At 55.2% G+C, this 23,333-nt stretch overlaps 2 protein-coding genes across 3 annotated transcripts in view; one reads left to right on the top strand and one right to left on the bottom strand.

Annotated features, from left to right (window-relative positions):
• RBFOX3 (RNA binding fox-1 homolog 3) overlaps positions 1-22,705 on the bottom strand; it is a 145,593-nt gene extending 122,888 nt beyond the window's left edge. Inside the window, exon 1 of one of the 2 annotated variants that reach the window (XM_071573547.1) lies at positions 22,457-22,705. The gene's annotated coding sequence lies outside the window, so the exon portion shown is untranslated. Of the gene's footprint in view, positions 1-6,340; positions 6,360-22,456 lie in introns of those variants that run through there. The other variant, XM_071573550.1, reaches the window with a different exon arrangement.
• On the top strand, positions 9,902-18,133 carry ENPP7 (ectonucleotide pyrophosphatase/phosphodiesterase 7). Its single transcript, XM_071573991.1, has 6 exons — positions 9,902-10,118; positions 13,711-13,908; positions 15,095-15,240; positions 16,014-16,634; positions 17,221-17,434; positions 18,045-18,133. The coding sequence occupies exons 1-6, from the start codon at positions 9,902-9,904 to the stop codon at positions 18,131-18,133; spliced, it is 1,485 nt and encodes a 494-aa protein (XP_071430092.1).
• Positions 22,706-23,333: the final 628 nt, after the last annotated feature.

Here is a 23,333-nt window from a genome sequence, read left to right as displayed (position 1 = left end):
TGCTGTGGGCAGGAGGGATGGGGCTGGGTTGGCTGTGGACACTGCTGCTGCTGGGTACGGCCATCCCACAAACTGGGAGACCTGGGAACAGCTGGGAGATGACCGATAGAGTCTCTGGTTCCCCTGTCTTGCCCACGCTGACCCAGAGAACCCGGCTACATCGAGCACCCATGGCATAGCCTCATCCAGCTGAAGGCGTGAGATCTGGCTGAGGCTGTTTAATGCTTCTACAAAGCAATCTGCTCCTTGGGCTCCTCTGTTTCTCCCTCTTATGCAACTGCACAAAATGTAGAGGAAAACAATCCCCTGGATGCTAATTTATCCGAGGAGCTTGAGCAGCTTTGCACAAGGAGGCAGTTTCAGCAGGAAAAAAACCAAAGAGAACAGCCGTGTCTGAAAGGCTGCTCACGCTATCTGCCCTGCCTTCCAGGGATCCTGCCCTGCTTCCTGGGATCTCACCCTGCCCAGCTCCCCGCAGGGGACCCTGCCTGCATCCCTACCTCATGCATCTGTCACTGCCTCATCCCTGCCTCCTGCTTGCCTGCTGCCTCCATCTCTCCTCCCTCCATCCCTGCCTCTTGTCCCCATCTCTGCCTCCATCCCTGTCTCCATCCTGCTCTGCCTGGTGGGCAGGGCTCTGGTTCTGCTCACCCATTCAGAGAAGCAAACAGGGGGTGGTGGGAGCAGTGGGATCCAACATCAAACCATCCACCTGCTCCACAGCTTTGGGTGCTCTGAGGCGACAATTGCCAGGGATGTGTGGGGAGATCCCAGCAGCCAGCCTGATCTTGGAACTGTTGCCAGGCTGGCGCCAGGCTGCCCACACAAGTCCAGGCACTTGTGAGAGCTGACCTGTGAGGTACTTCAGGGGCATCTCTGCTGCTGTGTCCCCCCTGCTGCCCCCCAGGCACAGCCCAAGTCCCTCACAGCCCTTTGCCTCCAGCCATTCTCCTTGTATGGGGACCGCTGGCAATTACAGGTTTTGTGGTGCAAACTAGGGTTTGACAGTAGCCAAGGCAGGTGGATTGATTTCTTGCTTTATTTTAAGTGCAGCTAATCTAATAGGTAATTTATTTAAATTGATAGGGCAGAGAGAAATTACATTTCTCTTGTCTCCAAGAAGATTCCACTGTGTCGGGTGACCTGGGTGAGCCTGCAGAGCCAGGCTGAGGGTTCTGATGCCTCCCAGTTGCTGCCTTGATCGGCTTGTCATATTTTTCAATTCATTACAGCCATTTTAGCAAACAACCACTATGGATTTTTTTTACAACAGCTCTTATCGTTTTAGTTGTGTGTGAGCTGGTACCTGCCTTAACCACTTGTGGTAAAGTTTTCCCTCCAGGAAGGGCTCCCTACAGATCCCCATCTGATCAGGGACAGGGGGTGAGGGGTCCCCCAATGTGGGGACTCATCCTGCCACCAGAGCCTGTTCCTGGCTGGGGCCTGTCATAAAAGCCTGTCTGGGATGTGCTGTGGAATGCTCGGAGCCACTGGTCACTTGCACATCAGAGCAGCAAGGTGAGAGCACACCAGGGCTGAGCATGTGACTTGAACACCTTTGGGAACCCCTCTTAGTGCTCTCCACAAGATCCATGGTTGTGCTGGCACCCACAGGCTGCCACAAACAGGCTCCAGCAAACACCCCTGAGGATTTTCCCAGGAAGAAAGGCTCACCTCCAGGCTGCAGACCTCTCTATGGAGAGGAATTTGGATGTTTCAGGGGCACTAGTGACAGCTGGCATTGGCACGAGCTCCTGCTGTGCAACAGTTGCACCCTGACAGGGCATTCCCAGCACTGAGCCCATTCTATGCCAGTGCCACCATGAGGATGTGGGTGAGCTCCCTCTTTATGGAGGGGACAGGGGTACAGCCCTTGTTCATCTGGGTGATAACACCAACTCTGCTGGCAGAAGGGCAATGCCTGCCCTGCCCATGGCTCTGCAGAGCCCCCTGGGGTGCAGAGCCAGCCCCCTGGTCCAAGCCAGCCCCACGTGCCATCCCACAGCGCTGCTGCAGCCGCCACCGCTGCATCTGCCTCACACGGCCCACAGCTCCCTCCCCACAATAACTCCAGTAACGAGTAAATCACTGTTATTCTCTTCCCAGCTCTTCTGATCCATCCTGATGAGGACCTTCCCCTCACTGCCTCAAAGTCACAGGGGGAAGGGGCACACCCTGCAGGCCCAGAGCCCAGGGGAAGACGACAGACACCGGGGGGCTGGCAGGGGGATCTCTCCCTCTGGGTGCCCCAGGAAGCCCAACAAGCTGTATCTGTGACCCCAACAAGAGGCAATAAGTAGGGATGGAGCAGCAAAGCTGAGGTGGGGTGTAAAGCCCTCGGTGGAGGCTACTCAGCATCTACATCCCTGCCCAGGCTATGTGGCCCTGGGCATCCTGCAGAGCCTCCCCAGCCTCCCTGGCTCATGGTAAGAGCCAGTCTGTGGCTCCTGGTGAGACCCAGCCCTGTGGCAGGTTTATATCAGATGCTGCTCAGTGTCTCACGCTGGCTGCAGGTGATCCCTCCGCTGCCACTGCGGCTGCATCGCGCCCACTGTAGATCTGATTATGCAACAAGGGGCATTGAAATGCAACTTGTTGCCTATTTCCCAGAGTAATTAATTTCATCTGTATTGAACAAATGACATAATTTGAGGATTTCTGGGTTATGGATTAACTAAAGACCAGATGAGAGCATCCTCATTGGCTCAGAGATTAATTAACACCACAACATGAAGTGAGCTCTCTCCTCTCCCTTTGCTGCTGCAATTTTAATCCACCTGCCTGGCCCTGCACTGTCCTGCCCTGGGCAGCAGCACTACCATCAATCAGGGCATGGGAGCTCCAGCCAGCACTCCTTCCCACACCAGGACACTGGGGGATGCCAGGGAATAAAGCCACACTTTATGCTTTCTCAAGGCTTCTTGCTCCCCTGCCCAGGTGAGTGCTCTGTGATCCATCTTCTCCCTGTCCTGCTCCATTTCCTCCTCCTGGAGCACAGACTCAGGCCAAGGATCTCCCCACACACGCCTTCAGCCTCACTAAAAATTTTCTATGTGGGACCAGGCAAACAGGGCTCGCTGCAGTGTTTATTCATGAGCCAGGCGTTTATTTAATGTGCCTTGTGACGCAGGATCAAAGATCCAGAGCAGCACCTAATTAATTATTTTTCCCTTCTTCTGTACCATCCTCTCACTGAGCACTAAGGCCCCAAATGGAAAAGCTCCCTTCCAATGGCTCTGCATAATGAGATGGATTTGGACTCCAGCAAATTTGTTCAGTTTTATGGAGTATTATATGAAAATGCTGTGAAATTAAGTTCTGTCTTTGCTATCACGCCATGGCCATCAGAGCGCTTTTATGTACAGTGCTGAGACTAAAAGATGGGAAAGGGAGTCCTTGCTGCAGTAATGTGGCAACTGGGGAGAGGGAGGAGCCGTGCAATGAGGATGACATGGTGCAGGGTTAGACTGGGGAGATAATGAAGGAAACAAGAAAGAGATGCAGATGAAGAGGGCTGCAAGCAACGAGCCTGGAACTCGAGCAGCGGCACCAGGAGTCTCTGGCACTGGGGAAGATGGAGGGGACAGGGAGAGTGGGGAGGACAGGGAGGGATTCCTTCCCCAATTTTCCCTCTGTAAAGTGCTCCAGCAGCTCCACTCATGGCATGAGGAAGCAAATGCCACAATCCAGGGGGACACAGCAGAAATCCTAAGGGAGGTTGACCCTTGTCCAGCACACCCCTGCCTGGCCTCCCTCCTACTGCCCTAGCAGCTCCTTCCCATGCCAGCTCCTTCTCTGCCTGCCAATCCCTTCTTGTTCTTTCTCCCCACTCATCTCTTACCACCCCCAGCCTTCCGCCCCCTCCTCTCCTCATCAGCCCTGCTCCCCTACTTCTAGCCCAGAGTGAGCTATTTTTTCCCTTGGCAACTTTATAACCCATCTCCTTGCCTGACAGCAATTAAGTAATGCTTCACTTCCAATCCCATAGCCTATAAACATTGGGAAAGGAAAATGTTAGAAAGAAGCAAACAATCAGATCTGCACACAGATGCACACACACATCTACAGACAGATGGGGGAGTCAGGGGAAAGCTGGGGGGGGCAGCTGAGCCCCTTCTTTGTTCAGAAGATGGAGACCTCCTCACACAGGCCACAGCCCCCTGAAATGCATTGCAGAGGGGAGAGGTTTCCATAACGCACAACAAAGCAAAGCATCACCCATGCCCACAGCTCACAAGTCCCAGGCCCCTGTGCCCAGGGCTGGCTCTCAGGCTGCTGCTCTGCTCCAGCCCCACCACTGCCCCTTGCAGCTCCCATACAGAGAAATAAAATGGCAGAAAAGCCCACCAAAAGGAAAAGAGGTAGCTCACTCCCCCAGTATGATGGATGGGATTTTTTGGTTCCTGACAGGCCCTGAGCCTCTGGGGACTAACACTGATAAATCACACCTTTCAGTTTGCTGTGAACATCTTCACTTTTCCAGGCTGGCCAGTGGCTGACACGGCAAACCGTGGCACCAGCACAGCACTGGCACAGCACTGGCCCAGCACTGGCACAGTGCCCGTGTGAGGGGGCAGTGAGTACCCCCAGAGCCCTGGCCACCTCCTGAGAGCTGCTCCTGCCCCAACTCTGCTCTATGGACCACCGGGAACCTGGACTGAGGGGACTCTGCAGAGACACTTCCTAATTTCCATGACAGGTGGAATGGGGTGTTTGCTAGTTAGGGAGTACCAGGGTGTGCCAGAATGTGCTCATTGGGCACTGAGCTGGATCAGTCACTTCAGTGGAAGCGCAGCGAGCCACAGTGATGCCCATGCCCAGAACTCTGCTGGCCCCACACCCAGAGGCCATGGGCTGGATGGAGTGAGCTACCCAGCTGAGGAAGCAGCAGGGCTGAGGCTGCTTCCCACACAGTGGGAGCTCAATGAGCTGCTGTCCCTCACCCACCTCATCATCCAGCACAGGACATGCACTGTGTGCTGAGGTAAGGGTGTGGAAAGCCCAGGGTGCTGGAAGCACTGCCTGTAATCAGGGCAGGCTGGGAAGGGGAAGTGGACCAGACCTCGGTGATGGGTCCAGGGCCGTGTGGTTGCTGCCCATGGAGGAGCTGCACCAGGTCCTCTGTCCCCCACTGCTGCCCCAGGAAAGGCACTGGGGAATATTGGTGCAGAGGCAAATGCAGCTTGCTACTTCCCACCCCTGGAGGAGCTGAAGCACAAACCAAGAAGAAACAAGTGACCAGTCAGCAAGAGAGCACAAAATCCAGGCGATTACTGAAAAGCTCTGGACATGGCTGGGAATCCCATGGCTGCCAACAGCATCCCCAAGCTATTAAGAGAAAAATCAAGATGTGGACTGAATTAGATTGGCCATAGGTGAAAAATGGCTCAATTATTTCTAGTGCCAGAACCACAGAAGGACATTTCCCTCTGTTCCTGATCCACAACCTCCCACTAATTAGCAGAGCTCATGGAGAGAAAAATGCTCCAAGCTGCAGAACGAGTTACAGTGAGAGACCCAATGCACAGTGTGCATTTGTATGTGCTGTGTGAGCTGGGCCAGAGCGCTGTGCCAGCAGAGTTCCACAGGCTGGTTGGGATCAGAAAGTGTGAGAGGTGATTTTTGTCCTCTGGGAGGGCAGACACAGCCAGGCTCCATGGTGATGAGGACTGTCCTGGTTCTGGAGAGGGGCATCCTGATCACCCTGCTGTGCCCATGCCAACTCCTTTTCCTGCTCAGACCATGCCCAGCACCCTTGCCTGTGTGGATGCCGTGGCATGGGGTAACAGCCTGTGGGAACAGAGGATTTGGAAGAAGAAGTAGAAATCCCTGAGGTTTGAATCAAGAATTCCAGAGCCTGGAGAGGCACTGAATGGGATGAAGGAGCAGGGCTGACTTGCGAGGGCAGAGCTGCGAGCAGAATCCAGCCCAGCACAGGGCTCTGTAGGGCCGGTCTGGAGGGCGGAGGTAACTGGCTCGCCAGCCTCTCTGCTATCTCTTGCAGGGTTCTCTCAAAACCACCGATGCATAAACAGAAAAAAAGTTACTCGGAGGCCCTGCGCCCTCCCTGCCAAAGTTCGGAACATGCTGTCATCAAGAAAAATGATGCTGGCAAGCGAGAAAGCCGCTGGGGTTGCTGGCAATTTCCCAGGCTCCAGCCCCAATGAGTGTTTATCAATAATTTCAGGATCTGGCTGTCGCGGGCGCTGACGGCAGCGCGGGCAGGGAGAGCGGGCAGGGAGTGTCAGCACCGCCACGGGCGGCAGCGCCGGGCAGGGAAATCAATTACCGGCTCGGCGGGAGCGGGATTTGCCGGCATTACAGCGAGGGGGCTGCTCACCTGCCCGCGACAGGGAAGCGCTTAAACGGCGCTCGGTGACGCAGCGGCATGTCCCGAGCCGGAGGGAGGTGACACCACGTCCAGCCCAGCCCCAGGGAGCGCCAGGGATGCTCACAGCTGATTCCTACGGGAGAGGAAGGACAGAGCAGCAGTGCCGCGTGTGCTCAGCTGCGGCAGCCTGGCCCCGGCTGCAGGTCGGAGCTCCCAGGCTCCACCCCTGCTCCCCAGCTCCTGCCCACCATCCATGCGGCCATGCTCAGCCCCAGCATTCCCCCTTCCACGCAGGATGGGATGGGATGCCAGGCTGGCAGCAGGTGAAGGGAGGTCATAGCTCAGGGGGAGCAGAGCAAGGCCCTGGCCCAGGCTCCCAGGACCTGCCTGAGCTCCTCTCGTTGCTCTGCCCAAGCCCTCCCTGTGCCAGGCCTGGCATTCCCATCACCACCTGACCACTGCTAATACATCCATCCTCCACGAGCTGCTCCAACTGCAGCAGGGCCCCTCACAGCTATGGTGTGCTCAGGTCTACGTGAAACAAAGCAAATAATTTTCTTTATTTAGTTTTTAAACCTGTAGCCTGATTGTTTCACTTGATGCCACCTAGATGGGAACTAGTAAATATCCATTTCCTATTGCTTTATACCACTCCTGAATTTAAAGAACACTATCCTAGATCATCTCTACTGTCTCTCTTCTAGCCTAAAGAGTTCTAGTTTATTATGTTCTACTCACACAAAAGCTGCTCCTTCTTTTGTCCAGCCCTGTCATCCTTTCCTTTACTTTCTTAGTTCAACTCCCTCCTGTTTGTGGCTGGGCCAGCAAACCCACACAGCGCTGGCACCATGGCACAGCCCAGAGCACTGCAGCACATGCTGCCACCCACTTCCTTGTGGTCTCTTCCCTAATAACAACTAACAAGCAATTTGCCTGATTTGACTGACACTGGCTTGGAGATGGCATTTTCACAGAACTACCCACAGTGCTGGAAGGTCACTTTTCCTGAGTAGGAAATATGAAATTAAAGGTCAGTGTCACAGCTTTGTGTGTTCTCATCGGTGTTACTTGGATTGGGAAACCTCCACCTGCCATTTTGAGCCCCAGCCATTTGCACTGTGAGATTCTCCACATTCATGGAAGCCACAGCTCCAAAGAGGGCACAGACCTGGCCTGGCACACTCTGTGGGAAGAGTCCCCCTGGACCCAAGCACCAGTCCATGGCGGGGACAGCTGTGAATGTGCCTTCATATGTGGGGAGAACATGCTCATCAGCCCACCCTTTCCCACATCTACGTCTAAGAATAACACCTTCCCTCCCTGACTTTCTCAAACTCCTAAAATATCATATCCTGTTCCTTAGGAGGTGCCTGCAGCAAGACATGTCCCACCCAGCAGGGACACATCCTTTGGCACCCCATGCCTCAGGCTGGCCTCCCCAGAGCCAGCCACTTCCCTAATGGAGAGGATTTTGTTTCAGGCATTTATCCCACCATCCTAATAGGAATCAGACTGGGTGTGCTCGTTCCTGCACTCCCTCTGACAAGCTTCAGCTGTCCCTTCTGAAAGGAACATTTCTTTATTAATACTCTGCATCATGTCAGACCTTCTACTGTATTTCTCCTCCCTCCTTAAGCACCTTCCCTGCCTGTCCCACTCCCAAGCAGTGAGCTGATTCCACAGGCAGGGCCTGTGCTGCTGGGTGTTCCTGAGCACAGCCCTGGTGTGGCTGTAATGGATTGGTGACACAGTTATATTTATCGGTATTTCAAGAGAAAGGAAAAGGCTATTGGGTGTTCGTATGTTCTTGTTGTATTATTTAAGAGAAGCCATTTGAGAGCACAGGAGAAGTAGTGTCTGCTCCCAAAAGGAGAGAAAATAATGGAGGGGAATATTTGCAAAAAGCTCAGTTAAGTAAATATTTTATGCCCAATAACGTTTTGGCTTTTGAATGATGCATGTGAGAGAGTTGAAAGGAGGTGAGGCACAGAGTGAGGAGAGTGTGGTGAGCATGGAGGTGTCGGTATGGGGAGAACACAGTGCCCTGGCCAGTGCCTCTCACCCTAGCAGGGCTGTGCCACTCGTAGTAACTGTAGCTGCCTCGTTGCTTTGCATGGGAGAAAATCAACCCTGCATGGGAGCAGGGACAAGGGAGAAAAAACAGGAAGACACCAGGCAAAGGGATTGCCCTGGCTCAGAAAGAAGAGGCAGGCAGGGAGAGCAGGAGGAAGGGCAGTCAGGGTGGTGGCTGGAGGGGAGAGCAGGGCCAGCACAAAGGAGGGACATTTCTCTGAGCAAAGGAATTCTCCTCCCAACAGGCATAGGGTGACTAGCTGGCACAAGGGAAGCACAGAGAGGAGTAAAATACCATTAAGTGTAATAAGAAATGTACTTAATCAATGAGCTCTGCAGATGAGGATCAATGGGAAGCAGACACAGCCATTAGCTAAGACAGCTGAGGAAGAGCCATGGGCTCAGATGGAGTGGTCGATGCTGGAATTAACTGAACAGCAGAGGAAGGGTCCCAAGTGGAGAGCAGAGCCCAGCTGTGTCCACAAGACAGGGCTGACCTCTTCTGCAGGTCTGAGACCCCAATAGGGAACAGAAAGAGGAGTCCAGGCCATGGGCTGCTGAGGAGTCTCGTGCTGAGCCCTGGGAAGCATCATGGACCCTGGACTAGATATGGGTATCAGCACCAGTGATCAGGGAATGGAACTGATGATGGCAGGGAAGAGAAGGGACTTGGGCCCCTCATAATCCTCCAGGGATATTGCTTGGCTATGGAGAGCAAGAGATAGTTTTCCTCCCTGCTCTCATCCTTTTGCCTCTCTCCTCACCTTGAGCACTGGCTGGATCCCTCCCCAAGGACCCTCATTTGAAAGAAGTTCAAACTAGACAGCAAAGAGGTCACTCTCCCAAGAAGGGGTTGCACCAACCCCAGTAAACAGAGCTGCTGCTGAGTCAGGGTTTGCCAGGCCCCAACCTTGAGCGATGCCCCCGTGCTTCCCCGCCCCAGCATGCCTGCAGCCCGTCCGGGTGGTGCCAGCATGTGGCTGAATCACCACACACAGGGATTCCTCAGGAGAGTCTTGATTTTCAACCCATGAGCAAATTTAGCACTGGGGAAGGCAGACGATGAGTGGGCACAACCTTTAGGGCTCTGACAGCGCTGCTGCTGACTCAGCCCTGGCGCTGAGACCCTCCCCGGGCTCCATCAAACCCCTGCCGGCTCCTCCAGGCAGCCTGACCCTCGCGCTGAACTCCCGCTCGTGCTCCAAGGCTGTCCCTCTCAATCCTGACCCCTGCTAGTCCCTTTCCGCACTCGCCAAATCTGGACGGCCAGAGCCCGATTGGCCCAGAGCCATCCGGGAGGAGCAGCGTGAGGAGAGACCTCGGGGAGCCGCTACGGACGCGGAGCTGGCTCAGAGTGTCCCAGTCGGGGACTGTGCTCGAGGCAGAGTTCCCGTGTATGACGGAAAAGGGAAGGAAATCGGCTGTCCCTCGGGGTCCCTCCCCGGGGTGGGTTGCCTTCTCCCGGCGGGGCTGGAATCCCATCCTCGACCCCAGGAGATGCTCCCGGCCATCCTGGCGCTCGGGGCTCTATCCCCGATCCCAGGACCCGCCGCGGCCGAACAGCGCCACCTGCGGGCTCCGGAAAATGGGAAATCTCGGGGTCTCTGCAGCCACCCCCGCGCTGGCAAGTGGGTCCAGCTCCGCGGCCAGACCTGCAGAGACACCGCAGACCACGGCTCCCACATCAGCTCCCGCAGGCCCAGGACTCTCAAAAGTACTAAGGGAGCAATTTCCCAGGGGTAAGACCCAAACCTTTGTCAGTTGGTATCAGCATCCAGGTTCTGCCCAAGAAGCCCCCTGCGGCCCTCAAAGCTTCTTTTCCCACCTCCTTCCTTTTTCCCCAACCTTTCCAAGCTGCTTGGCCGAACCACCTTCCTCCCTCCATCTGCATCAGGGCTCGGGCCAAGCCCGGGGCTGCTCCTGCTTCCATCCAATGCCCTGTCGGTGCTGCCCTACTCCCGACCTTGTGGCTGTTACCATACCCATCACTCTGAGCACCTCTCCGAGGGGCATCCCACCCCAAGCAGCTCCGCACGACTCCCTCTAGTCACGCCAGACCCCTCAGCTGCAGCTCCCCTTGTTCTACTCATGAGGCAGTTTAACCACAAGGTCCTGGCACAAGAGGTTTTAATGATACTGCAAGCTTATCCCGCCAGTGGTGCTCCACAGCCATGGGTGGGGAGCCCAGAGGAGCACTGAGAACACTCACCCTGCATCCAAGCTGTGCCAAACTGATGAAGGAGGTGAGATTACTGCAAGAGCAAGCCAGGGCAACCACAGCTGCCTTGTTCAGTTCCCTCCTCACTCTCCTGCCACCTTCTCTCTCTCTTTTTCCTTCCATCACCCTCTTTCCATGGCATATGCAACACCAGCGCCATTGGGATGAGGCGGGGCAGGGCAGGGCAGAACTACTCCAGGCAGCACAGTGGGGTGAGCAAAGCAAACCACTCACTTGCTTTCCATCAACTAATTCTCCACGTTATACCCAAGTGTACCAGAGCCACCTGCAGCTCAGCCTTTCCTGGGGGGGCTGAAGCCACCCACCCCAAGATGCCACAGTCTCACACCTTTCCTGCAGTCGCTCAGATCCAGGGCTCTGCCACCCTTCCATTTCCCAGCATTTCCTTCCTCTGTGCTCAGGCAGAGCAGCACCAAAACGGCTCTGAGAGGGTGGGGGCTTTTATAACACATCCCTCAGCCTCCTCTCTCTAGCTGGACAGGATCACTGATGGAGCTAGTCCAGGTGTTCCCAGCTGGTCAGCCCTACCACCAGAGAGCAGCCCAGGCCATGGTGGTAACAGATCCCCATGGAACTGAGTGATGCTCATGTGGGACAAAGTATGACATTCCTGACTGAAATTCAGGTGGGCACCCTGAGAAATTTGCAATCTGATTATCCCTTTGAAAATGAAAAAACAAAGAAGGAAACCCACACAGCCCACGCTGCCCAAACTGCTCCCCAACACTGCCCAGCACTGCCCACGTGTCCACATGTCAGAGGGAGATGTGTGTTTGTCAGTGGGGTGCTGAGCACATCACTTCCCAAAGGCTGGAAACAGGCTGGGCCCCCAGGGGTGGCACTTCCACTGTTGAGTAACTTCTCTGGGCTCGTGGTCTCTATTTTTTATCCCCTTCATCAGTCTTCACAGAGTTAATTGGTGCACAAGTGCAGGATGGACAGTGTCAGCCACAAGGTGCCTTAAGAGAGACCATGGTCCCCAATGAGCTGCCAGGGCTGAGAGCTCATTCCTGCTCTCAGGAGTGTTTCCAAGGATGCAGGTGCTGTCAGCATGGAGCCCGTGCTCTGAAGGACGCTGAGCAGGGACACAGTGGGCCCAGAGCAGCCATGGTCCCTTGGGTACATCCACATATGGAATGAGCACCTGGGGTGTTGTTAGTGCAAAATCAGCCCTTTTAGGCAGAACTCACAGTGTCCCCAGGCAGCATGGCCAAAGGTGATGTTCTTCATTTGTGCCTTGTGCTCCTCAGATACCAAATATCACAATGTGCTTTGAAATACTCCTGTTATCAAATATTCCTCAGAGATTAGTGCAGTGCTTCGTTCTTGATCATCTCTTCCCTCCCAGTAGAATCGATGAACATGATACGTTATCAGGACCTTCCCCGCTCTGTTAGCAGTGGCAAAGGGACTTGGTGACCCACCTCGGAACAACACACTGAATATTTAGGAATTTCCCTGAGCTTAGTAAATGATAACACGTTTATCATGTGAGCCCTTTAAACCCTCAGTGCTGCCAGAAGCCTCTGTCCTCGATGAAGGACAATATTAGACCTAGGGCAGCAAATACTGATAAAAAATAGTTCCTTGAGTAAACAGCAGTGTCAGGCCTGGGAGAGAGGGGTGCTGGGCTGGCAGTGAAGGGTGCTGAGCTGGCAAAGAGAGGTGCTGGAATGGGACAGAAGGGTTCTGGGATGCTGTCAGTCCAACATCCACTCCATGGCCTCTGTTAGCAGGAAGGGTTGGCTCAGGGCTCAGGCCTCAGGGCAGGATCCATCCCAGCAGTTCCACTGCCTGCAAACAGAATATCTAAGGCTGCACTCCCAGCTGGTGTTGGCCATAGGCCCCCAGTGGGAACGACTGGACCACTTGCAGTGCCCTTGTGAGATTATCCTGTGTCACACCAGGGAAACACACACACAGAGAAAGAGATGCCAATGCACCCCAAGGAACTGGCCCAGATGGGAGTACTCAGGATGCTCATGGCTACAAAGAGACTGTCACTCATCTAGGAAGGATGAACCCATGTGCCTGAGACTCATCTGCGCAGCTCAACCTTGGGGAAAAACACCAAGGAAAGACCCCAGACAACGCAAGGGAGACTGGTGGAGACAGCTCTGCTTGGTGAGAAGGGGATGCAAAGCATCAAGGAATAAATCTGGAATCTGAGTGGAGGGAGATCAACAAAGACATAAAGATTGTGAGTTCAGAGCCCAGGAAACCAAGGCAACCTCTGTTATGTAACTCTACAAAAGTCTTAAACTATGTTTTGCTGAGAAATGAGTTGTCAGCAATGATAGAGAAACCATAAACCAGCAGGTATTGATAAAATGGGATGCTGATAGGGTGAAACTCAGCAATGTGTGGATGAGGGTCATCCACGGTAACCAACAGAGCCTGGGCACTGGGAACTGAGCTCATGAGATACAGGGACTTCAGAGCTGGGCTCACCCTCTGGAGCATCTCTGGGAGTTGATGTATGGCCAGGATCCAGGAAAGATCCTCCTTCCCCTGTGTTCAGCTCCACAAAACCACACCAGAGAACCTTGGGTAAATCCAAGCTCCTCCCTGAGCCTCTGAGCCCCCATCTCCAGGTGAACGAGTAGCCCTGGGGTGGTGAGTCACCTTCTGAGGCTGAACTGCCAACCACAGAGCAGGACACCAAGAGCCAGGAGGGGGGAGAGGACACCACAATGAGCTGAGGGGGTGGAGGTGGGTGCATGGGAGGGCTATGGAGGTCAGTTCCAAATCCACCACAGCAGCAATCCTTCCCATTCATGCACACCAAAACAGCACCCACTGCTGCTGATGGAAGAGGCAGATTTGGTGTTTGACCCATCAGGAAATTTAAGCTAATCTACTGCAATGAGACACAAGCAGAGAGGCTCCGATACAAGGTGCTGGCTGAAGCCAGGCACCCAATTATCAACTGAAGATTAGATAAGGACTGAACTTAGTCCCATTCTGCACATATTAATGTGAGCTCTTCAGACATCAGAGCTATTCCAGTTCAAGGGCACAAAGATGCTCCTGTCACTGGGGCTCCTATTTGCTGCGTTCTCCTCAGCAAGATGCATCCCCCTGCAGCAGGCATCCAAACCCAGCAAACTCCTCCTGGTGTCCTTTGACGGTTTTCGGTGGAACTATGACCAGGACGTGGACACCCCCAACCTTGATGCTATGGCTGCAGATGGGGTGAAGGCCAAGTACATGACTCCTGCCTATGTCACCCTCACCAGCCCCTGCCACTTCACGCTGCTGACCGGTGAGTACCTCAGCATCTTTGCCTCAGTGAAGGACACAAAATCAGGAGCTCCATCCCCAGCAGCACACAGAGCTTTAGAGCAGAGAAAACACAAGGGTTGCAGAAATGGTAGATTTAAATCAGATATGAGGAAGAAATTCTTTCCTGTGAGTGGTGAGGCCCTGTGGCAGCTGTGGCTGCCCCGTCCCTGGAAGTGTTCAAGGCCAGGTTGGATAGGACTTGGTGTAACCTGGTGTAGTGGAAGATGTCCCTGTCCATGGCAGGGAGGTGGAATGGGATGGTTTTTAAGGTCACTCCCAACTCAAACCATCCTGGGATTCCATGAGCTGAACCTGTATTTATCAAAGGTAAATAGTGCCAGACCAACATGATAGCATCCTTTGATAGGATAACTTATTTTTTAAACAAGAGAGATGCTCTAAATTTAATCTTTCTGGACTTCAGTAATGCATTTGATACAGTGCCACATGGGAAATCATTAGTTAAGATGGAGAAGATGAAGATTAGTACAAAATCTGTAACATGAGGAATTGAGGAGCTATGGGAAGAGGATGCAGGGGATGCTGAGAGGAGATTGTCAAGCTGGAGGGAGGGCACCAGGGGAATTCCTGAAGAATCGATTTTGGAGCCAATCTTATTTAAGATTTTAATTAATAACCTTGGCATAAAAGAGTAGAGCATGCTAATGAAATCTGCTGATGGGCAAAGGCAGGGAGGCAGTGTCAATATGAGGGAGCATGGGGATATCACACAGAAGGGACTACGCAGTCCTCAGGACCAGTATAATAAAAATAGCACACAATATAAGAGTCAAAGTGCAAAACGCTCCCTTCTAATGGGAACTTCTCCTGCTCAATGAACTCGTGGGTTTAGGTAAACACAAAATAACAGAACTTGCCCATGCTGAGAGGGCAGGAGAAATTGCAGGTGGCACCAGTGCCGAGCTTGGTCCAAGTGAGACCCACCAGATAACAACCCACCTACATGGGAGGAAGCATTCCCCCAGCATCTCCTTCCTTACCCCAGGACCCAACTTTGCATGAGGCAGTAGGAGGAAGGGGCAAAGGGAGAGCTGTGAGGGGGAGGCCAAAGGTCCCTGCTGACCCAAGCCAACCCATCACCCAGCGCAGGGGTGAGACCCTCCAAACGCAGCCAGGTTCACCCCCGCCCCTTGTCTCCTCCACAGGGAGATACCTGGAGAACCATGGGGTGATCCACAACATGTGGTTCAACACCAGCACAGGTGTGAAGCTGCCTTACTACACCACACAAGGCATAAACAGCTGGTGGGACAATGGCAGCCTGCCCATCTGGATCACCGCCCAGAAACAGGCAAGTGTGGCACCTCCTCACATGCAGAGACCCCCTCACAGACCCATCCCACCTGGCATCCTGCAGGAAAAGCTGTGGGCATGCCATGATCCCTGGTGGCTCTGAGCTCCCAGCCTTTGTGAGAACGTCAGGCTAATTAGACCAGCAAGAAACAGAAATCCCCTGACACTGGCAGGAATAATTATGATAATTCTGTTAAAAATAGAAAAAAATAATAGATGCATTTCAGCTTTATTAAGACATTAATAAAACAGGTTATACTGTTCCTGTTTAAAGAAGCGTTAGTCAGTTCCTTAGAGAACATCCTGAGGCCAGGGGTTCCAAGGTCGGTGGCAGCCCTGGGGGCCAGTTCCCTCTTCCCTGGTGACTGCAGCAAGCCCAGCAGGCTTTGAACCTGGTTTTAAGACAGGACCTGAGACCTGGCCCAAGACACACACGTTTTGCCTGTATTTACAAATAGGCTTCTCTGACTTGAATAAAACACACCTTAATATCTTGATGATCAAGAACTAGAGGGTCTGTGCAAGCTGCAAATGGGTCACTGGTTCCAAAGTTCTAACTGGTGTTGCTAACTTGGTGAGAAAACCAGCATGCCAAGGGCAGTGCTTTCAATTAATCACTTTCAATTGACAATGAACAAAAAAACTCATTAGAGGCAGTGGTAGACATTGGGGGCTGAATGAACTAACCATGTTAGGAGGTGGCTACACTGATAGATGGACAGACACTGCCAAGCAAGTTCAGGGAAGTTCATGGAGTGTCTCCACTCACAGGGTTTGAAGACAGGCTCTATCTACTTTCCTGGAGGAAGAGCAAAATACCAAGGGGAAGAAGTGAACAAAAAGTTGGTGGAGCCTCTTTTCTTCAACTACAGCAACGAAACCAATTGGAGGCAGAACATAGACACAGTGATAGAATGGTTCACAGTGGACAACCTTGACTTCATTGCACTGTACTTCGGAGAGCCAGACTCCTCAGGACACAAGTATGGCCCTGAATCCACACAGAGGAAAAACATGATCAAGCAGGTGGACAGAACTGTTGGTTACTTGAGGCAGCGTATCCAGGAAAGTGGCCTGGAACCAAACCTCAACCTCATCATCACATCTGACCATGGCATGGAGACTGTCATAAAGAGCAATGAGATTCACATCCGGACCATAAACAACTTCACATTCAAAGACATCGACTTTGAACTCTTAGATTATGGACCAAATGGACTTCTAGTGCCAAAAGAAGGGAAATTAGAGCATGTGTACTCAGTCCTGAAAAATGCTCACCCAAACCTGCACGTGTACAAGAAAGAAGAGTTTCCAAAGAGATTCCACTATGCCAACCATCCTCGGATCACCCCACTTGTGTTATACAGCGATCCAGGATATGTGATCCATGGGGTAAGGTGTATGCACAGGCATATCCTACTTTCCTTTGCAATGAGCCTCTTTTCTCCTCTCCCTCTCACAGCACCCCAGCACTCACACCTTTAGGCCTTTGTGCCGATTAGTCTCCCTATAAGCAGATGGAAATGCAAGCTCTTTGTGTAAAGATCTTCTCTGCTGTTGAGAAGATAAAATATCCAGAAGCCTTGGGGTAGGACTTGCATGAACACAAATATCTGTGGCAGGATCCTCTCCTAGCCTGGCATGAAGGGAAGGCCCAATGTCAAGGCCAGCAGGCAGCTTCCCATTGGAAGCTCCACAATACAACAGATTTTGGATGCATTGAAATTTAGGGAAGGGACTTGCGGGATGTAATTGCTGGAGAGGGGTGTCTGGGAGCACCTCCAGCTTCTGCAGAGTTTAACACTAATAGACCAACTTACATAACTAAAAGGAACCAACCTGACCATCAAACCCTGCAGGAGCAGAACAGGGCACGCAAGATGGGAGACATGGAGGGGCACCCAGCAGTGCTGCTGCCCCTGGGGCTAGGCTGGGGCTGGAGGGGTTGGGGTGCTCATGTCCTCACTCTCGCCTCCAGAGGTTCAAGGTCCAGTTCAATAAAGGGGAACACGGTTTCGACAATGAGGATATGAACATGAAAACCATCTTTCGTGCCGTGGGACCGGCCTTTAAGAAAGGACTGGTGGTGGAGCCCTTTGAAAGCGTCAACGTCTATGCCCTTCTCTGTGAGCTGCTGGGCATCACCCCTGAGCCTCACGACGGCTCCCTGGAGGTCACTAAGTCCATGCTGCGTGAGCCGGGGGACACTGGGAGCGGTGGTGACAATGAGCCGGAGGACAATGGGAGCGGTGGTGAGCACCGGGAGCAGTGGTGGGACTGGGAGTAGCAGCGGGCACTGGGGGTGACAGTGGCACCAGCAACAGTGACAGGCACTGTGAGTGGACGCTGGAAGTGTCAATGGGCACCAGGAACAGCAACAGACACCGAGAGTGGCAATGGGCAGCGGGGGTGGTGGCAGGCCAGGCACTGGGAGCATCAGTGAGCACGGGGAGAGGCGCCGGAAGCGGGTCTGGGAGCGGCACCGGGGGCGGCACCGGGAGGGACACCGGGAGCGGCACCGGCACCGGCACCGGCACCGGGAGCGCTGCGCTCCGCCGCGATTCCCGCGGGAACAGCGACACCTGGCGGCGGCGGCCGCTCCCGCCACCGTCCGGCGGCTCCGGGGCACCGGCCCGTGCCCCTCCCTCTGCCATCCCCTCCGCCATCCCCTTCGCCGCCCCCTCCGCCGCTGGGGCCCCCCGCACTCGGACACCAGGCGGGGATCACCGTGTCCCTGGCACCGGGACGAGGGTGCTGCCCCCCGGGGGAGGGCTGGCACTGACCCCCCTCTCGGCTCTGCAGGTTCGGGTGCTCCTCTCCCTCCCGCCGAGAATCTGCCGCTGATGCTGGGACTTGCTCTCCTTCTGGGATGCTGGGGCGGAGTGTTCTAACTCCCATCAGGTAACGGACCCCAGGAACGCCTGGAAGGGCTCCCACCCGGACAGACACGTGCCCTGTTTGCCCGTGGTCTCCGCGGGTTTTGTGTGCCTGTGGAACTGCTTGCCACAGTGCTAGGCAGGCCATGGCACCAGCCTGCTCCAGTCAAGGCAGCCACCTGGGCTGGGAGCCTCGGAGGCAAACCAAGGTCAATCGACACTTCCAGCCCCTGCCCCAAGAGTCCTGGGTGCCCTCAGCACTGTCCTGCTTGTCCTTATGTCCCTATGGCTGTGGACAAAAATGGGAAATGCCAAACTCCAGAGCCACGCAGAGCCTGTGCCATTGTGCCAGACTCACCAGATCCACTCTGCAGCAGGGCTGAGGTGAAAGGGCTTCATACAAATTCAAACTTCCTTCTGCAGGAAGCAGCCCTGAGTCCCTCAGCCAGACGGGGGCTTGAGGGACAGGGAGGACACCCACCGTCCCACAGGATCAGTTCCAGCCCCTCCAGCGTGGTATTCCAGCACCCCCAGACCCATCCCAGATGCTGCGGTGCATTTCCCCAACCCTGTGCCTCATCTCAGGGGCTCGATAAACATCTGTTGCCATAGAGACTCACTCGCTGTATCAGCTTCACCTAAGGAGATGAAACAAGAGCCGCACCCTCAGAAAAACAGGAAGAAAATGTTTGGCTTGAAACCGTGCTGGGGTGGGGGTCAGGGTGGCAGCAACAGCAGGGAGGCTCTGGAAGGGGAACATGACTGGTGCTGCACAGACCATTGAAATGGATATTACTGATAACACCACACAAAACCTTCTCAGTTATCCCACTGGTGACCTTGGGAGTTTCTGTGCAGGTCAGCACATCTGTGCCCATTTTACAGGCAGCTCCATTGGGAAGTTGGTATCCTGGAGATCCCGGCAGAGTCTGCAGAGCTCAGAACCCAGTGGTACCAGGCTCTACACGCCCCTATGCTGGGGAGTCCTCAGGGTGCCCAGTGGGTATGGAACACCATCACAGACTCATGGAATGGTTTGGGTTGGAAGGCACCTTAAAGCTCATCTCATTCCAACCCCCTTCCACCACACCAGGCTGCTCCAAGCTTCTCTAGGCAAGCTGTGCCAGGGCCTGCCCACCCTCCCAGAAGAGAATTTGCTCCTAACTGTGGTGAGGAGGAGACTGTCCTGGGGGAAGGCTGAACCTGCTGAAAGGTTTCCATTGCTCCTGGAATCACAGGGTTTGCTGTAAGACACACCTCGGTGTGGCTGTTTTCATGCAGAGCGGTGGGACATAAAACGTTGGACACGATACTTGATCTTGATGCATTCCCAGCACGGAGCATCGTCCGAGCTCTGTGCCTCTGAGACCCGGCTCTGCGCCTCCCTGGCCCCGCCTCTCTCCCGGTGCCGTCCCGGTCCCCGGTGTCCCGGTGCAGTACCGCCAGCCGGCGGCCGGGGGCTCCCGAGCCGCGCTCACCGCCCGCAGTCCCGGTATCCCGGTACCAGCGATGGGAGCATCTCCCGGTATCCCGGTACCGACAGTGGGAGCATCTCCCGGTATCCCGGTACGGACGGTGGGAGCATCTCCCGGTATCCCGGTACCGGCGGTGGGAGCAGCTCCCCAGACCCGCGGTGCCCGCAGACATCAGCCGCTTGCCCAGGGCCGCCCGCTGCCCCGGTCATCAATTCCCCTGTGACTCCCCCGGGGAAGGACCTGCTTCTCGCTCCTGCGAGACAAAGCCTGGGAACCACCTCCGGCAGCTGACGAGCCCGGGGCGCTTCCCAGCACCCACTGCACCACAGTGCTTCAGACAGTGCCCTGGAGATCCATGTCACACGCTGCAACCTCCCGGTCCCCTCCTCCCCTTGACAAAACGCTCCGGGATGACAAATGCTCCAGTGTCCCAGGCAAGACCAATGATAGGGATCTTTCGCCCCGTGAATGAAAGGAGGCTTAACGCCACAGACACCCAGAGCTGCGACAGCCTAATCTGACTGCTGCCCCTCTGATCTCCAGCCCAGAAGCTACCCCTAGCCCAGCCTCGTCCCAGAAAACACAAAACTGTCAAATTTTGCACATCCTTTGAGTCTTTCCCAGCCTTCCCTGTTGCCCCTTACACCTTCTGCACTGGCACCATGGGACATTTCCACCAAACACTCCCTGATGAAAAAGCCCAAAGTCCAGCCTAGTCTTGCCTGGACACAGCCACTGCCTGATGCCCACATCTCCTCCCGCCCTCCCATCCCCATGTAATTCATTCTCCACCACCCCCTTCTTTGGGCTGGGGGTCATGCAGCTGGGAGAGCCCCGCTGTGCATTGCATCCCAATTTGCCATGCATTTCCACACCATTTGCTTCCCTTTCTTTTTCCTGCACAGGGAAGCTGCTCACTGCCCAGGGGTCCCAACTGCTTCAGGATGAGAACATAAAAACAAACATACATGGACACTATTTATTTATGGAACACAGTGTGCAGGGACACTGCTGCCTCCCAAAATGCCCAGTCTGGGAGTGGCATGTGCCCCTAAGATTCCCACACATGGCCATGGGCCCCGAACACAACGCGGCCCTGGCCACTCCATCCTGGAAGCTGCACAACTCCATACCCGGCTGTAGTACCCAAATGATATGCAGATCTCTGTGCTTCGATTGGCTGGCACCTTGGGAAACCAGCCACCATTTGCCCACAACAAATATGGCCACTGTGGCCCAGCCCAGGGAGCAGCACAGCCCTTTTCCCCTCAACAAGCAAAGGGACTTAGCTCCCCATCCCTTCCTCTGATAGCAAAGTCCAGCCTTTGCTACAGACATAAAGCAGGGTGCACGGCATTCCTGGGATGCCTGGCATACTTGGGGAAAGTTACAAAATCATGTTCCACCAGATTGGTTCCAAGGTTTGACTCTCATTTTTAAGATGACAAAGGTTTCATGGCAATTGGTGACTTTTATTGGCCCTGCTGCCACCTTGCTTGGTACAAACAGGGGTCCAAGCCATTCAGGGCACATTCCTGGGTTTCTCTAGGAAGGTGAAGCCTGTGTCAGGGGATGGGAAACACTGCACTCAGCACAAAGGCACTTGCAGGTGGAGCTGCAACTTCGGCAGCAGTGGAGGAGCATCTCTTCACGCCCCAGCCAGCAGCCCCAGCCAGTGCAGCCTCTAAGGTGGCTGCAGTTAGCAGTGCCCAGGAAATCTCCATCACTGGGACAGTCCCTTCTGGCTCACTGAGTGAAAAGGGCACATTGCAGGATCCCAAGGGACATCCAATTCTGCCAGGAATATAAAGCAAGGAGTCCACAGCAGCCCAGGAACTGCGCAGGACCAGATCCCTGTAAACCCCTTGGGATAGAAAGGAGATCTCCAGCCCAGGGAACAGCACAGTCCTTTTCACCCTCAGCTCCCCATCGGTGCATAAGTGGCAACTAGACACATGCGGCGTGGGGGCTACAGAGCATTAGAGTTTGTGCATGGCTGGCCACAAGACACCAGGGACAAAGCTGTGAGCACAACCCCCCAAACACTGAACATGTGACCACAAAGACTCCAGAATGCCAAGGACTGCTCCCACCTCCAACTCCAACCCCTCACCAGCTCAGCAAGCAGTGGACAGAGCACCTCAGCTCACACCAGCCTTCCCTTCTTCACCCTGGGAAGGTAGAGAACAGCAATCCCACACTTGCATCCTCGTGGGGAGCAAAGGACACAGAGGGGCACCTAGGAGGGGAGCCCACCCAGCAACACCTGAGCAGAGGCTCATTGCCAGCAGGGTTCACTTCTCAGAGCCAAATCCCTGTAGCCAGGAGTGCCTCACATGTTACTCCTCCCTTGAGCAGTGCCCACACTGCTGAGATGCCCGAATGTCTGCACAGACCTTGGACACGCAAGGATGGGAGGTCACACAGGGCTTTTTACTAAAATCTAAGAGGTTGCTGCACACAAAGAGCCGAGCTGGCAGAAGGTAAATGAACTCAAAAGAAAGAAAAAGTGCGTTGCTGGGTTACAATTCTGTGTCACCTTCGGCTAAAAAAATTCTCCTGCAGGTTCTCCTGCTCAGCGAACAGCCATGGTAATTGTGAAAGAAAATGAAAGGTGACAGTGCCCGACCCAGGACAAGCCCCGGCATCGACCCAGCACCCCAGGCACGTCCACATCCTGCAGCCCCCGGGTCACCCCCACGACCCCACGAAGAAGCCGCTTTCCCCTTCCCTCAGGCGAGGGGTCCACTATGGTGCCATTGCCCCCGCAGCAGGGGCAGCCCAGCGCACCCGCTGCAGCTCCGAACGCTCTTCTAAACTCAGCATCGCTAAACCCGGCATCGCTAAACCCGGCATCGCTTACCGGAGATGGCAGTGCCCGGGATGTGGACGAGGCCCCGCGCAGGACACCCCATGGCCCGTCCGGCTCCCGCTCAGTCCCTGCACGCCGCGGGCACCCAAGCGCCGGGGTGAGGGCAATTCATATCCCTGCGGCTCCCGCACGGTTAACGGCAGGCTCCGGGCCCGTGGAGAACTCCCTGAGGTGCTGACTCATCTTCTTCCATGCCTGTAAAGCACCATAATTCATCCTTCCACGCCCACAGCGCACAACCGCCCTGCAGCGGCTCCTCACGCCGCCCCGCACGCCCCGGTGCGCGCGGTGCCGGCGCGGTCGGTGCTGCCGCACCCCCGGGGGCAGCGCGGCTCGGGCGGGTTCGTGGGCCGGCCGGTACCGGGGGGCGAGGCGGCACCGCGCGGGGGTCAGTAATACAACCGGGCCTCCCCCGGGAAAGCCTTTATTCTATTATTATCAACTATTTTGGAACCAAAACGTGCCGGGGCTGCTGCCGCCCGCTCCGGCCCGGCGGGGACCCCTGGAGGCTGCCCCGGACTCGGCTGCTTTGTCCCCAGGGGGGACCGCGCTGCCCTGCGGGGGACTCGGAGGCCGGGTCCGCGCAGGAGGGGACCCTTCGTGGAGTCGGACCGTGGGATGCCCTCGCGGGGCCGGGCCGGGAGACCTCCCCCGTGCTGCCCGGGGAAACAAAGCCCCGGGTCGGGCCGCCCCATTGTCCCCGCTCCGGCCGGGCAGCGGCCGCCCCGCGCGGGAGGAAGAGGAGGGGTCGCCCGCAGACAATGCCTCCCCCCACCCCCCACGCCGGATCGCTCCGCCCCCCGCTCCCCATTGGCCGGCCGGGAATTTGGGGACCCCCCCCCGCCCCTCCGCCGTATTGTGCCGGGGG

The sequence above is a fragment of the Pithys albifrons genome, chromosome 19 (assembly GCF_047495875.1).
Source record: "Pithys albifrons albifrons isolate INPA30051 chromosome 19, PitAlb_v1, whole genome shotgun sequence".
NCBI classification, from domain to species: Eukaryota; Metazoa; Chordata; class Aves; order Passeriformes; family Thamnophilidae; genus Pithys; species Pithys albifrons.
Note: the sequence above shows the minus strand (reverse complement) of the source record. Positions and strands in the feature narration are given on the sequence as shown.

Coding starts and splice junctions, on each gene's coding strand:
- ENPP7 (XM_071573991.1), top strand. CDS start 9,902: ATGCTCCCGGCCATCCTGGCGCTCGGGGCTCTATCCCCGATCCCAGGA. Junction 13,909..15,094: donor CCACTTCACGCTGCTGACCG/GTGAGTACCTCA, acceptor TCTCCTCCACAG/GGAGATACCTGGAGAACCAT. Junction 15,241..16,013: donor GGATCACCGCCCAGAAACAG/GCAAGTGTGGCA, acceptor CTCCACTCACAG/GGTTTGAAGACAGGCTCTAT.